The 15,239-nt window shown below is 40.7% G+C and overlaps 1 protein-coding gene across 1 annotated transcript in view; it reads left to right on the forward strand.

The window, feature by feature from the left end:
* The window catches only part of ADAM22 (ADAM metallopeptidase domain 22), a gene marked incomplete at both ends in the record, with an annotated part of 134,610 nt that overhangs the window by 65,413 nt on the left and 53,958 nt on the right, over positions 1 to 15,239 (forward strand). The window contains one exon of the mRNA XM_082753211.1: positions 12,453 to 12,535. Coding sequence (XP_082609337.1) covers positions 12,453 to 12,535 — 83 coding nt within the window. The remainder of the gene's footprint in view (positions 1 to 12,452; positions 12,536 to 15,239) is intronic.

Raw genomic sequence — 15,239 nt, forward strand, 5'->3', positions numbered from 1 at the left:
TCATTGCTTCAAGGGGCTGCTCTTCAGTCTGGGAAATATGGGAAAAGCCAGGAGCTTTGAATGGCTGGGGGAAAGCAGCCGTACGTACACGCAGCACTTTGGGAATGCTACAAGCATGGAGGTGTCCAGGAAGCAGATGCCTGCATTGTCTCATACGAGATGTAGCATTGACAACTACTTTTACCACTCCTCCCCCTCTCCAACCCTCCAGTAAAAGTTCCTGTGTGGCAGAATGTGTACAGATCTGCCTTTACTTAGGGTGCTTCAGAGGGAAGAGGAGAGCAGAGAAGGAAAGAAACATTCATAAAATTTAAAATGCCGCTTTGAATGAGCAAAGGGATTTTTATAAGGAGGAGAGTTCTCAGTTTAAGGCACCTTTTTATTTACAAGAGAAAGTTGAATTACATTTGATTGCAGCATAACTCGCTAATAAATTGGGTCACTGTGAGGGTGGAACATGTACATGTTTTTGCAGGGTGCCAGTATTTATCAGCTGCAGAAGAGAGGCTTCTCTGAAAGATGTCCTTGTTGATTTGGCACAGTTTGGCAGCACCTGAGACATTCTTATTAAACCAGTAACAAGATGCAATGCTTAAGAAAAACAAAAGGAGATAGATCTTTGAATTATTTCAGTGTTTCCCCCCTTTTTACTTTAGATCATTTCTCTAGCATCTTAGGAAAGCAGCAGTATTGTCCTAAATTCCTTTTGGTAGCAAAGAGAATAATCAATTAATAAGAAAGAGAAAAACCCTTCATGCATTGCCTTATTCCTTTTTGTGTCAGTCCAGATCATCCTATGCTCACAGCACATAAATACTCGGCTTGTGTATGCTTTATGTTGCTGCAGTATATCTCTGTGTCCTTTTATCTCTCTCTGTTTTCGGGTTATCATTCTGTCGCTGATGCTGTCAGTGAGATGAAAGGCAAAAACCAGCTATAGTGCTGAGTAACTCACAGTGCTGGATGGTTCCCCCTGAGAAGGAACAACTAGTATCTCTTCTTCAGTGACATTTTCTAAATAAAAAATGTTTCAATTTTCTTCTTTGGAGATTATAACATATGACAATTCTATAAAAATTCTTGGAAAATTGCTTCCTGAAACAATTAAGCAATGAAAATAATTCAGATCCCAGTAAGAGCACTTGCATGGGTAGAGTTGTAATAGATAAACACCATGTATTTTTGATGACGTTTCAATACAACCACAAGGAACTGTATGTCATAGGTAATCCTAAAATTCATAAATGTGGTGGTATAAACACAGGCTGTGTGTCCCAGGCACAAAATTATAGCAGGTATGCTCAAAGCATGAAGCAACATTGCCTTTTGCTTCTCCTTCACAGCATGTTCATAATCATGATAGTGTCAAACAACTTAAGTGGAGTGATAGTGCCAGGTACTATTTTTCTCTGTGGTAGTCTTGACAGAGAGGCTTTGGACAAACTTGCCTTGTGACTTAGGATTTCAGCATCCTGTTTGGTTGTGCCCATGGTGCTGGGCACTGCCCAATGTTTGGTTCCTGGCACACAGAAGATTCCTGTTCCTGTAGCTATTTTAATGCCTATGAACAAGAGGGGAAAATTATTGCTCTTGGCTGACTTACTGTGATTAAAGTCTCAGCTTCAGTGTGCCATGATATATATTCGGAAGGCTATTTAAATGCAATTTTAAGGAAAAAGATCCAGAAGGGAGCAAAATATTAAAATCTGGAAAAGCCAGAGAAGGCTGGGGACCATTGACATGACTTTTTATTTTAAAATTCAAAACTCTTTCCTTCAAACCTGCTCTGATAGAGGTGTTGAGGTGCAGTCCATTGGCCAAGGGCAACATCTGTGCTGTCACATCTCAACACATGTGTTTTGGGAGACCTTATCCTAAATACCGTTCAGACATTTCACTGTATCACTACAGGCACTGCCTGACCATAAGGTCACAATAACAAATTATTGCAAACAGTGCAGCCAGAATATACAACTAGTCTGTGAGCAGGTAAGTTTTATTATTAACTAGTTTGTTTCCAACTTGATAGTAAAGCTCTTCCACCAGCAGTTTCCAGATTTAGTGGCATCCACTGTCTGAGCTCTGCAGAGGAATCTGGTGATTTTTGCATATGTATAGTGATAACTTTCCATTTCCTAGCCAGAGAGGAAGGAGTTTCAACTCGACAGAAAAGCCTGTATGCTAAACAGGCTTTCCTGGCAGAGATTCCGTAATGTTCCTGAAAACCTGAGTGCCAACCCAGCTGATGTGAGAGGAGGGAATATGGTGAGGCTCTGCCCCAGGAGCCTGCAGCCCGGGGCTAGCGGGGAGCTGTGTGCACACCCCGCACTTGCACAACCTGGTGATGCAGCCCTGGGGGAGAAAAGAATCTAAAAAGGAACAAATTGTAAATAATGCAGGAATTATATATGCCTATTTCTGGCAGGGCTTTTTTGGCTGTGTCCAGAGACCAAGGAAGCTGTTAGTAACAGAAAAGTCACTTGATAGAAGATTTTGAATAAAGGTGCCCACAGCATCATCAGAGCTCCTGTCTCCCTCATTCCCTCTACAGAGCTCTGCTTGCCTCATGGCTAATTATTAATAAATCTAGGCCATAATCTACTTTTTAGTGATAGCAATAAACAAGCCAAAGAGGAGCTGACAGGGAGTCTAGGAGTCTGACACAGTTTAGTAGGGGGTTCCTGCAAGGTCAATCTCTGTACTGCACTCATTGAAAATTTTCATTAATGATCTAGGTAAAAAAGGTGTGGGCATGTTAATGAAAATTGCTAGCAGTACAATATTGGGAAGCAATACAATGCACAGAAGGATCAGATGGAGAACTTGGCTGTCTTTGACCAAAGGAGTAAGTAAAAATGGGATGAAATTTGATAGAACAAATGGCAACTTCTTTCACTTAGGGACTAATCATAGGATTTTTTTTGCTTAAGATGGTAGACTGTAAATAGCAGAGCACAGAATGACTACATAGTTTACAACTTAAAGGATGCTGCCATGGCAAAGTGAACTGTGATCCCAGAAAGTATTACTTTCCTATTACAGAGTCAAATTATTTCCAGTAGATTTTGGATAGAATTAATGCTATCACGTGTGCCATGATGAAGTGCTGACAAACTTTTAAAATGCCTGTGCATTTTCAGTTGCTCTGGACATACTTTTTTCCAGCAGTATCATGCTGCCATAGTGAATCAAGAGGCATTGAGGAGTATCTTACTTTCCTGTTTTAGCATTATTTGAATTATGGAGACAATTCCTCTGGGTTTCAGTAAAATACAGTATCCCCTGTGGGATACCAGGGCAAGATAATCAGTCATCTCATATAATGCATTTGCCTGACTTAATGGTCCTGCAGGCTGGTGCTTTTAATGTACATTGGCATTAACATTTGTCTTATATCTATACATTTATCTCCTTGCTATTACTAGCTCACTTTTTGCTCGTAATACATCCTGCTACTGTGAAGGAGGAAATTAAAAGTAACAGCTTTCAGTATTAGGAGCCTTTCTCAGGCCATGTTTTTAAATATACTACACTGGAATGAATCTCAGATCATGACTCATGTACAATCTTACAGGTTTAATTATATTGTCTTCCTTCCTTTTATGACATAAAAAAATAAATCCAGTGTTTTAAGCTAGTTCTGAAGGGGAAAAAATGTCAGAATGTCAAAGCCTTCAAGAGCTTAAAATGCACATCCTATTGTAGATGCAGACCCCAGTGATGAGTCCTGGTTCTGCTGAAGTGAAAACTGGGGGGACTTAGTGACCACAACGAAGCACCTCTTGCGTGCCCAGAAAGCCAACAGTATCCTGGGCTGCATCAAAAGCAGCGTTGCCAGCAGGTTGAAGGAGGAGATTCTCCCCCTCTGCTCTGCTCTCATGAGACCCCACCTGGAGTGCTGCGTTCATCTCTGGAGCCCCCAGCACAAGGACATCGATGTAATAAAATGAGTCCAGAGGAGGTCTACAAAGATGATCAAGGGGCTGGAGCAGCTCTCCTGTGAAGACAGGCTGAGGGAGCTGGGGTTGTTCAGCCTGGAGAAGAGAAGGCTCTGGGGAGACCTTACAGTGGCCTGCCAGTACCTAAAGGGGGCCTACAAGGAAAGCTGGGGAGGGACTCTTTGTCAGGGAGTGTAGGGATAAGACAAGGGATAATGACTTTAAAATAAAAAGGGCAGGTTTAGATTAGATATTAAGAAGAAATTCTTCACTCAGAGGGTGGTGAGGCCCTGGCACAGGCTGCCCAGAGAAGCTGTGGATGCTGCATCCCTGGAGGTGTTGAAGGCCAGGCTGGATGGGGCTTTGGGCAACCTGGTCTGGTGGGAGGTGTCCCTGCCCATGGCAGGGGGTTGGAACTGGATGATCTTTAACATCCCTTCCAACCGAAGCCATTCCGTGATTCTGTGAGTGTTCTCCACTACGGTTTTCACACACCTTAGAGGGAAGGGAGCAATCCAGTGCTTGAAATCACAGAAAAGTCCTGCCAGACTTTTTGTACCTCAAGATTTATATTTTTTCTAGTTACATCGTATAGCATACATGGGCAGAGTGGCATGAACCAAGTGTTCTGTAAACTCAATCCATGCAAAGACTGAATTTAGCTAATGGAAATTAACTACTGCAATAGCATTAAATAACATTAAATCCTTTTGTAGATGCTCTTCTGAAAAACAACAACAACAACAACAACAAAAAAACAACAAACATTTCCTTTTTGGGTTTAACTTAATCCCCTTGAGGGAAAATTAAACGGAGCAAACTGAAGCTGCTGTACTTCTGAAAGAGCACTTCCACGCAATACTTCAGTGTACTTTAGCTTGATGTTTTTACTTACTTGATGTTGACTTCTGCATATAGTCCTATTTAGACACATCTGTTTTTCCCTATAGATACTGAACTGGCACTGTATTATATACTCAAGATTAATGGTTCTAGGCAGTCTCAAGCTCTGTGAATTCTCACTTAAAGATAAGTTTCTGTCGTTCAGGAATAATGAAGGGCCAGTAAGGAAATCTGATTAATATTTTTCTCCATTTTACTCAGTACTTTACCATGTTCTGACTGGTAGGTATCCATGTAGGTGCATACCAGCATCTCATCTTTTCACCTGCTTTGTTGTGTTTATAGTAACCTTGCACATCACATGCATATAATTTGGCTTCAGACGCAGCATTGGCTATTAAACTATTGTGAAAGATTAGTATTGGTGGATTATAAAGATTTTTTGTATAGTCCCTTTGAGCATTTGTTCCCTTTTCCCCATGTATAAGAACACATAAATGGGGTAAAGTGGCTGTCATTAAAAGGATTTACATGCTCAGAGGAACTGGGCACTGCTACAAGAACTGACTTAAAGATAACAGAGTAGGGAGGAAGAGGTAACCAACTCTGTTCTCCTTTAGCTCATCTGCATGCAGCAGGTGTTAATTAAAAGCATTTTTTCTTACACTGAGACAAGGCAAGTCAAGAGGCTGTTTCGCAAGCAGATGCCAAGGCAGCTCCCTGACCAGATGGCGTTGTGCTGACATGAGCTCTCCATCCACACCCTGCAGCTACATTCGTGGAGCATCTTCTCGCATAGCAACTGGGCAGTAAACATGAGCCTCATTTGGCCTCAGAGCTGGGATGTTGGGCTTATAGCGTGTGCCATCTGCTGAGGGCGCCCACCGTGAATCACCAACAGCAGCTGGAGTGAGCTGCCTGCATGTGGTACCCCATCATGTACACGTGTGCGTATGTTCAAGAGTGCTGCCAGCAGTCTTTAGGCATAGGCATTTTGTGGAGAAGCCTTGGAAGCGGTGATGCTTTATCTCTAATTTCAGAATTCAGATTTCTGATTTTCAAAACCAGAAATAGAGTTATAAGCTGATGTCACTGCTACCTTTTGCTTCTGTGTTGTGTGGATACACCTGGTATCTGTTTTCCTACAAAAGGTGGACACCGCTTACATTTTCAGAGCAGTTGGCTTTCCAGAGTCTACAGTGCACTTAGCTGAATCCAGAGACCTACTCTGAGGAAGAACATGCTGCACAACAACACGGCCATGCCAGCAGGCCCAATCCTTTGCTGCAAAACATGACAATTAAAAGAGATTTTTCTCTCCATGCAGTTACACTGCCCATTGGAACAACACAAGCCAATGGACCATGTTGTCTTTCCTTCGTACAGACAGAAACCTACCCATAATGAGTCATTTTTGGTCATAGAGGTCAGTTATAAAGGTGTGCAATTTCTTCTCCTGTTGATGTTTTCCATGCACTTAGTTATTACCGGGTTAAAACTTGTACAAGCATCAATAATTCGTAAATAGATCTAAGTGATGACTAAGGAAGCAGTTTTAAAACTTGTACCCCACAACGGGTAGCTCTTTAAAAAGCTAATCGTTATCTGGCACTTCAGAGAAGAGCACCAGAGTCGTTAGCTGGCCTTTTGGGAGCTTTCTGCTGCAAAGGCAGAGGGAGCTGTGTTAGTAGGATCTGATCTAGACCAGCAGTCTCCTTTCCTTTGGATTAATGGGTATTAAAATAGGAAAATGCTGGAAGGAGGAAGTTATTAATTTTAGGGTCAGTGTCTGAGTGTAGCATGAGTTTTAATGGCAAGCAACTCTCCTAATTGCAGAAAAAAAATGCATACTTTGAAGATCTGATGTCAGGTGTTATTTGAAAGCAGATGAATGAGCATCCTTAATTTTCCTCCCCCGGGAAGGTCACAGTGTCTCTGCAGTGAATAACAAGTGCTGTCAGTGTATGGTCAGCAAGTACTTTCTTCACTGAAACTGCAGACAAGAGTGAACCTCTGCCATCACTGACTGCAGTGGCGGTTCTTCACTTATTTTCATTTTTTTTGTGAATATGTGTTAATGCTTTTTTCAGTCTCTTTGGTGTTTACTCAACAGCTGGTGCCTCTTTTGGAAGGGACAATCTATCTTAAAGGATAAAAACGGGGGCAGACTTTACTTGCATCGTTAACATCTCTGCCTTTCCATGCTTTCAGTATCTTTGCCACTCTAACTCCTCAAACAGACTGCAGGGAAACTCAGACTGACATGGACATAAAGGCTGCAAGCTGGTTGGCAGTGAGCTGTAGCAGTTCACAAGACAATATAAATCTAATTCAGGATTTTCCTGTAATTATCCAATTTAAGCATGAAGATCAAGATTAAGTCATAAACTGACCACTGTCATAATGATTCATTTGTTTTAATTGATCCTGCTATGGGGTCATTCAATTTATTTATTTATTTATTTATTTATTTATTTATTTATTTATTTATTTATTTATTTTGTAGAATTCTATTCCATTTTTAGCTTCCCAAACTGATGCAGTTCTTATTAAATATCTGTATTTTCCATATTGCTCTTGCAAATCACCAATGGACGACCAAGTCCCAAGGGCACTGGCAGAGAATTTGTTTTGCCTCGTGCTAACCACAGCATAGAATCATAGAATCATAGAATATCCTGAGTTGGAAGGGACCCTTAAGGATCATCAAGTCCAACTCTTGACACCGCACAGGTCTACCCAAAAGTTCAGACCATGTGCCTAAGTTCACAGTCCAATCTCTTCTTAAATTCAGACAGGCTCGGTGCAGTGACCACTTCCCTGGGGAGCCTGTTCCAGTGTGCAACCACCCTCTCTGTGAAGAACCCCCTCCTGAGGTCCAGCCTAAATTTCCCCTGCCTCAGCTTAACCCCGTTCCCGCGAGTCCTGTCACTAGTGTTAATGGAGAAAAGGTCTCCTGCCTCTTGACAACCCCTTACGAGGAAGTTGTAGACTGTGATGAGGTCTCCCCTCAGCCTCCTCTTCTCCAGGCTGAACAGGCCCAGTGACCTCAGCCGTTCCTCGTACGTCTTCCCCTCAAGGCCTTTCACCATCTTCGTAGCCCTCCTCTGGACACTTTCCAACAGTTTCATGTCCTTTTTATACTGTGGTGCCCAGAACTGCACACAGTACTCGAGGTGAGGCCGCACCAGCGCAGAGTAGAGTGGGACAATCACCTCCCTTAACCTACTAGCGATGCCGTGCTTGATGCACCCCAGGACACGATTGGCCCTCCTGGCTGCCAGGGCACATTGCTGGCTCATATTCAACTTGCTGTCTACCACGACCCCCAGATCCCTCTCTTCTAGGCTGCTCTCCAGTGTCTCATCGCCCAGTCTGTACATGCAGCCAGGGTTTCCCCGTCCCAGGTGCAGGACCCGGCACTTGCTCTTATTGAACTTCATGCGGTTGGTGATTGCCCAGCTCTCCAACCTGTCCAGATCCCTCTGTAAGGCCTTTACGCCCTCATTTGAGTCCACAACTCCTCCAAGTTTGGTGTCATCAGCAAACTTGCTCAAAATACCCTCTATAGCATGTAGAATGGCTGCGTGTCCTGTGGAAGCAAAGCACTTGAACTTCTCTCTGCAGTAACGTAAGATGGCTGTTGGGTACCATGTGAGTGTCCAAGTGTGTAGCTAGGAGGAGTGTCACTGGGATGGCATTGTCTCATGGTTAGAAGATACTTAGCCGAATTTTCTCCCAGACCCTACCTGGCCAGTTTCAATTTTAGAGCAGAAAGGGATCTCTGCATCTCTGGCTGACGTATGTCGGAAGAACGGCATTATTTCCTCTTCATCTGAATGCCGAGCCATTTCCTGGTAGCTGACAAAGGCCGGCATGGAGGTCTGATTTGCTGAGATGGGCAATTATTATCTGCTTTTCAGAGAGCAGAAAAGGGCTGTAATAGCAAGAGGAAGCCAATAGCTCTTTCTTCACAAAAAGGCCTCAGTGCCGTTGACTGAGATTTCTTGGTAACGCTGCTAATTTCAGCTATTGGGAGAAGTCTTAATATTCTGGCACCAGAATATTTTTGGGAAAAAATGAAATTGCTAGACTTTTTACAACTCCTATCACACAGCTACAGACATCAATAGGGAAAAGAAACAACCCTGGTCCTTCAGTGCATGTTTCCAAGGTCAGAGCAAAACTGGATATATGTGATGATTTTGTTTAGTTCGTGGTTTTACATCTTATTGCAATTCTTCCTGTACCACAGCATACTTTTTTTTTTATTTTTTATTTTTTTTTACAACATCTGCTGTAAAGGAGCTTTAGTACATGTCAAAAAACAAGAAGATATCAACCTCAGTACTACAGGGAGGCAAAGACAGGAAACTTCCTGTCTGAAATTACATATTCTCCAAAGAAAATATTACCTACAGATTAACAATCTGCAGTTGTTCCAGTTGTCCTGACTCTCACTGCAGAACCAATCCCAAACGCGTCATTGCTGTAAGTGCTTTTCTCTTCACATTTTGTGAACTGTTGAAATGGAATCTCCCCAGACCACAATATACATTTTGCACCCACCCCATCAAATGCCACGTTATCGGTATGTTTTATCCTCTTGAGATGCTGTTAGCAGTGCTAAACAATCACTTTTCCCAGAGCCACCCAGTGTTAGTGCTACCTGCTTTCACAGTATCACCTCTTACTTCTTTGCTGAGATTATGATAATTAGGTGATGTTCTTACACAACCTTAAAATTTCATTTAAAGTATCCTGATAGCAGGCTTTCTTATAGTGAATATATATATATATTAATTTAAAAAATCATTAAATATTTGAAACTAGCTATTTTGTTTTAAGACCCCTTAAATTTTAATAATCAGTTTGAGGTGACTTATCTTAATAGGAACACGTAAGTTATGTGTAAAAATATCCCCCAGATATTAGTGTATAGAAGTAAATGTTTTGCAGTGGTAAGAATGGGCCCTTGAGACTGAGAAGATTGGTTATATTTCTGTCTCTACCACAATTAGCATGCACTTCAATAGATCAGTGAATCGAACTGATTTGATTAAGTAGAATAGAATTTGAGTTGCATTTTTCCTAGGTAAGTATTTAAAGCTGTTTTCCTTATATTTTTCTTTTCAGGATTTGTAAGCATAAAATTTTGTTGATTGATTTATTACGGAATAAGCTAATTTGGAGGTACTACCATGGAGCATTTACTTGATTCTCAATAAGAATATCAAAACACACTTTTCAGCCACAGACTTGGATTCTTAGTACTAAAAAATGTTCCTCCTGGTTACAAACACATGGGTTTGCAAACTAATGGAGCCCGAGATTCTACTTCTGATACATATTAAATACATTTTCTGAGAAGAAACCAATTTGTCTAATTACTTCAAATTCCTTTCACAGTTATAACTCTGGACAACTCCCTAGTTTTACTCAACATTGTTCCCATATTCATGTGCTTATATGAGTTATATCTTTTACAGGAATGTTACTGCAAAAGTTATTTTTAGAGAGCATTTTATTACTCATAAAGCTTCAGCTCATCCATATGGTTTGATTGTTAATTTTGTTACTAACCTGCTGGAATGTCTCTTTTTGTAGTTTTAATTCATGAGTTCTGGAAAGCCCTAAGCAATACTGTGGCCCTGTAGTGGTGGACATCTTATAGACTGAAAAAAAATGAGAGGTCATACGAGGAGAGCTTTAAATAACTAAGATATAGGAAGTAAGTAGGTGTATCAAAGGAGAATGAAATAGGAGAATAAGCCAAAATAAGACAGTCTGTCTGAATCACATGTAACAGGATGTAGGTGGCTCCTTACACAGTGAAGTAACAGGCCTGCCAAATAGTGTCAGACCCTTCATTTGATCAGGTGGTGCACGTAGTTAGGCACTGGGACAGGTTGCCCAGGGAGGTGGCGGAGTCACTGTCCCTGGGGGTGTTCAAGGAAGGGTTGGACATGGTGCTTAGGGACATGGTTTAGTGGGTGACATCGGTGGTAGGGGAATGGTTGGACCAGATGATCCTGAAGGTATTTTCCAACCTTAATGATTCAAGGGTTCAGTGATTCCCTGTTACGCTGCTGGTGCTGCTCACTGCAGCCATGAGCCTCCGAGGTGTGCTGTGCTGCCTGCCTTGGCATCCAACAGCAGCCCAGCACTCCATATCACCCAAGAACAAATGCTCCAGAGAAGATTTTGAGACGGGATGAATGATTTCCAGTGACCCGCTTGGGAGCAGATCTCCTTCCCTGCTGGTGGCCATGCTCTGAGGAACAGGCTCCTGCATGTGCTCAGGCAGGACCTCAAAACAGAGGCACCTGTGCTTAGTAATTGCTTTCAGAAATAGTTTGCATGCCTCATAGAAATTAGAATGGCATTTCTTGATCAAAAACCAAAACTACCCATATATTCTACGTGATTTATTTTTTTTTGTTGCCTTTTGCCTGATCCTGATTAATTCTTTTCCATAACTAAAAAATAAAATGCAATAGCATTTAACATCAGAGGTCTAAAATGATTATGCTATACATTGTTCAGTCATGCAAGTGACTGCCAGCTTCTGCAAAAGCGGGAATTGTAATGCTTTTCCTTCCCTGCAGTAAATAGATATAAATGTTCACATGGCTGGGCACATTACGTAGGTAGATTATTCATACCTGTGGGATAGCATTTGCTGGTAGGAAATTGAAAGAGTAAAATGTTATTACGAAAGAAGGAAGGAAGGAAGGAAGGAAGGAAGGAAGGAAGGAAGGAAGGAAGGAAGGAAGGAAGGAAGGAAGGAAGGAAGGAAGGAAGGAAGGAAGGAAGGAAGGAAGGAAGGAAGGAAGGAAGGAAGGATCAAACAAACAAACAAACAACATTGCATTGAAAGTCTTTACCTTCTAATTAGTTCTCTACTCAACAGAAGTGCAATAACATGACATAACTAATAGTGAAATTTACTTCTGCAAGGTAAAGTGGCAGTGAGAACTGGAGGGAATTTTTATGTGGCATTCAAATATTGACACTGTGCTATACTGAATGCATTGGGTACACAGACAGTAGAACTTACTTCACTATCAGTGTGACTTATGTGAAAATGGGGATATGTTGAGTCAAGTCTCCTGGATTTGACTCAGAAAGTGTACGTTATCTCTGGAAGAGAAGAGGCAAATATAAACTGAAATTTCCATTAGCTTTGGAGCACTGGGGAACGCTTTTGATTTGTTCACTTCTTAATCAAATATTATTATTTGACGAGCATACCTTTCTCCTTAGAAATAGGAAATTGCCAGGCCCTCAGGGCAGAGCTCATCTTATCCAACACAGCCATGTGCAGAACAGGTGTCAAGTCTAAGCCCCTTGTTTCCAGATCCCAGTGAAGAAAGAGGGGCGCTTCTGAAATTATTTGCTTCTGAAATCTGCCTCAAGATACCAGGGATTTTGCACTGAATATATCCACCTCCATTCAGTGGAGAGAGAGTCCAAATGATGATGTTTGACTAGGTACCAAACTCACAGATGGCTGAAAAGAGATGGGATGAACCCCCTTTGAATGGCACTCAATTCTTGGTACTATGTCATGGGGTTGGCCATGCAATTACTGAAAAACAGTGTCGGACAGGACAGAGTGTGATACTGTGGGATTTCCTGTGGATTTACAGTCTCAATTTATGATTTCAGGGAGGAGAACATTGTTATTATCAGGGAAAAATTCGAGGAAATCCAGTATCATTTGTTGCCTTGTCAACATGCCATGGACTACAGTAAGTCTGCTGTTTTGTTTTTACTGAGCTTTACTTAGTCTGTTAAGCAAAATAAATCTGTTTATAGAAAAATAAGTGCTATTTATTTATTAACTGGTTTGCAACAACCATTATGAAGCTTAACAACCTTTAGAAAAAAAGTTTTAACTTGAACTTTGTAAAAGCCTTGTTTGTTTTCAGAACTCACTGCCAAAGTGCACAAGTTTCTCTTCTCATTTTTTTTTTTTTTTTAACTAAGAACATGTTATAGTGACTTTGATCAGATATTGCTTTAAAATAATTTACTATAGGGATGCAAGAGTAAAAGTAGTTGAAAATACCCCAATTTATATGAATAAAAAGCACTACCAATATTGATATGAACCATCTGAAATTTGTCCATGTTGTTTCCTTGTTAGAATGACATATTTTATTTTTCTTTCCCACTCTCTTTACAAAGGAAAATAACAGTGTAGAGTTTCTCTAGTCCCATCCATTTCCTTCACAGCTTGGGTAATACCTTTGTTAAAGTCAAATCTCTGAAAATCTGAAATAAAGGATGAATTGTGCAAATTTGTCTTAAAATACATAATTTTAGTGATAATGTAGTTAAAGCAACTGTCATCTGAAGGTTACTTGGAGCTGTGTGTTGATTGTACACCTTTTGAACCTGTCTGCTTTTGGCACTATTGAAAGAAGCTAGTGAGGTTTTCAGAGCAGCCAAGTAACTTCAGTGTGTATTTGCTCGTGGAATTACAGGTCCTCAGCACTTTTAATACTAATATTAGCTTGAAAGGTCATGGGAGCAAGAGAGCCTGAGTTTTGCTTTTTTCCAAGGATGCAGGATTTAGCTGATCAAAATCTTCTTCAGCTTATTTTCTGTCTCCAGCTATTCTGTAGTTTTAGTATCAGACACATATGTATTGTGTTTGACTGGTTTCCTTCTTTTCTTTTTATATATTTTATATATTTAAATTTTATACTTTGTCATTCTTGCACTCATTGTCTGACTTAGAGATGTGTTTCTCTCTTTTACAGTCAAGGTTGAACAGCTCAATAAACCTGACCTCAGGTTTGGTAGTGTCAGTGAGCCTAAAAATAGTAGCATCCTAATGCATCCTGAGGGGGGTTAGCTTCGTGGCTTCCATTAGCAGTGATCCATTAGATCTTGGTCCCTGCCAACTCCTAGGAGAAAATGCAGTAAAGTAAGGAGAGGATGTGCACGTCCTTTCCTGGCCTCCTTTGGCTGGTTGGTTTTTATGACTGACCCTCCTGCTTCTTGGTATTCTTAAATTGAATAATATTCAAATCAAGCTCTTCTAACATAGTAATATGATGAAACATATTTTTTTCCTGTATAATTCTGCTCTCCCTTGTGAAGTATCTTTTTTTTTTTTTCTTAAAGTGCAATGAAGTTATGAAGTTTCAGAAGCTTACTATATATCAGGCTGGTAACTCCAGCATCTGCTATGAGAAAGTATTGTTTTCCTGAGCTGTATTAAGCTCACATTCAGTGACACTGCATCTCCACCTTTACAGCTAGCTCCTCCACAGTCGATTTCAAATGCTAAGTAAGTACTGCAACCTCACACTGGCAATCAGAACTGCAACACAGTTTGGAGTTCTCAGTGGTATAATGGAAGCCAGGGAGAGCTGTCTTTTAAAAAGGTCTGCAGGGCAGAAACTCTGCTTTCCCAAATGTTAGGGAGTGCATAATAAAGAACAGATTCCTTTAATAGAATAACAAGCTTCATATTCACATATTCAAAAGATTCGTGCTAAGTATGAGATCATGCTAAGTATGAGTAAGATGTAGTAGTACCCCTAGATCTTGGCCAGTAATCTTGGCCATGTCTTTTTTTTTCAGACATCTCTGTAGAGATAATGTTGTATTTGTTCAACTAATCATGAATTGTGAGTTCTTCTCTTGGTAATGTCTATGTTGTGGTCTTCCTTTTATTAGTTAAATTAATAGAGCTACTGACTGATGGAGTGCTTAAAATTATGAATTTCTTCTCAATTACTTTGCTAATGAAAAACATCTCTCTACAACCTTAACTCCAAGCTAGCTGGTATATTTCTTTTTCCTGTGGGATAAGCAGTAACCACAGCTTCCTATGAGTTAACACTAAAAACTTTGAATACAAAACACATTGGTTGCTGGGATATAAATAAGCTATAGTCAGGCACAACGCACAGTTCTGCTTCAAGACCAGGCACAGAAATACCAGGTTGTTCTTTGATTTTGCTGCCCACTGGTGGTAAATGCCTAAACTGCTGTTGTAACTGCAAGTTAGATTTAGGACTACAAATTTGCTTGTCTGAAGACTTTACATAATCTAAATTTGGGTTTTTGAAGTGTCCCGTGTTTTGCTACTGCTTTCTCTCTAGCACACCAGTGAATGTCTGATACCTTCAAAGAGCATGGGACTCTTGAAGTCACTTGGAAAAGAGCCATGAATGCTCTGAGCAGGCAAGTCAGATCTGTAGGTCAGATGTAACTATTATTGTTATTGAGTGACTTGATCTGAGGTCAGTTCTGTACACGAAATCATTTACTAATAGCACTTAGTCTTGCAGACTGTGCTTAAGTAAAATTACAATGAGAAGAAAGGAATTTTGCCTGATTAGCAGCTGAAAGATGTTCCCAAATCTCATATTTTTCCCAGGAAGAAAACTTCAGCAGGTGCTGGAGTATTAATTTTAAAGAAGTGAAGACAGCATT

Source organism: Aythya marila (genome assembly GCF_965140915.1).
Source record: "Aythya marila genome assembly, chromosome: 2".
Classification (NCBI taxonomy): Eukaryota; Metazoa; Chordata; class Aves; order Anseriformes; family Anatidae; genus Aythya; species Aythya marila.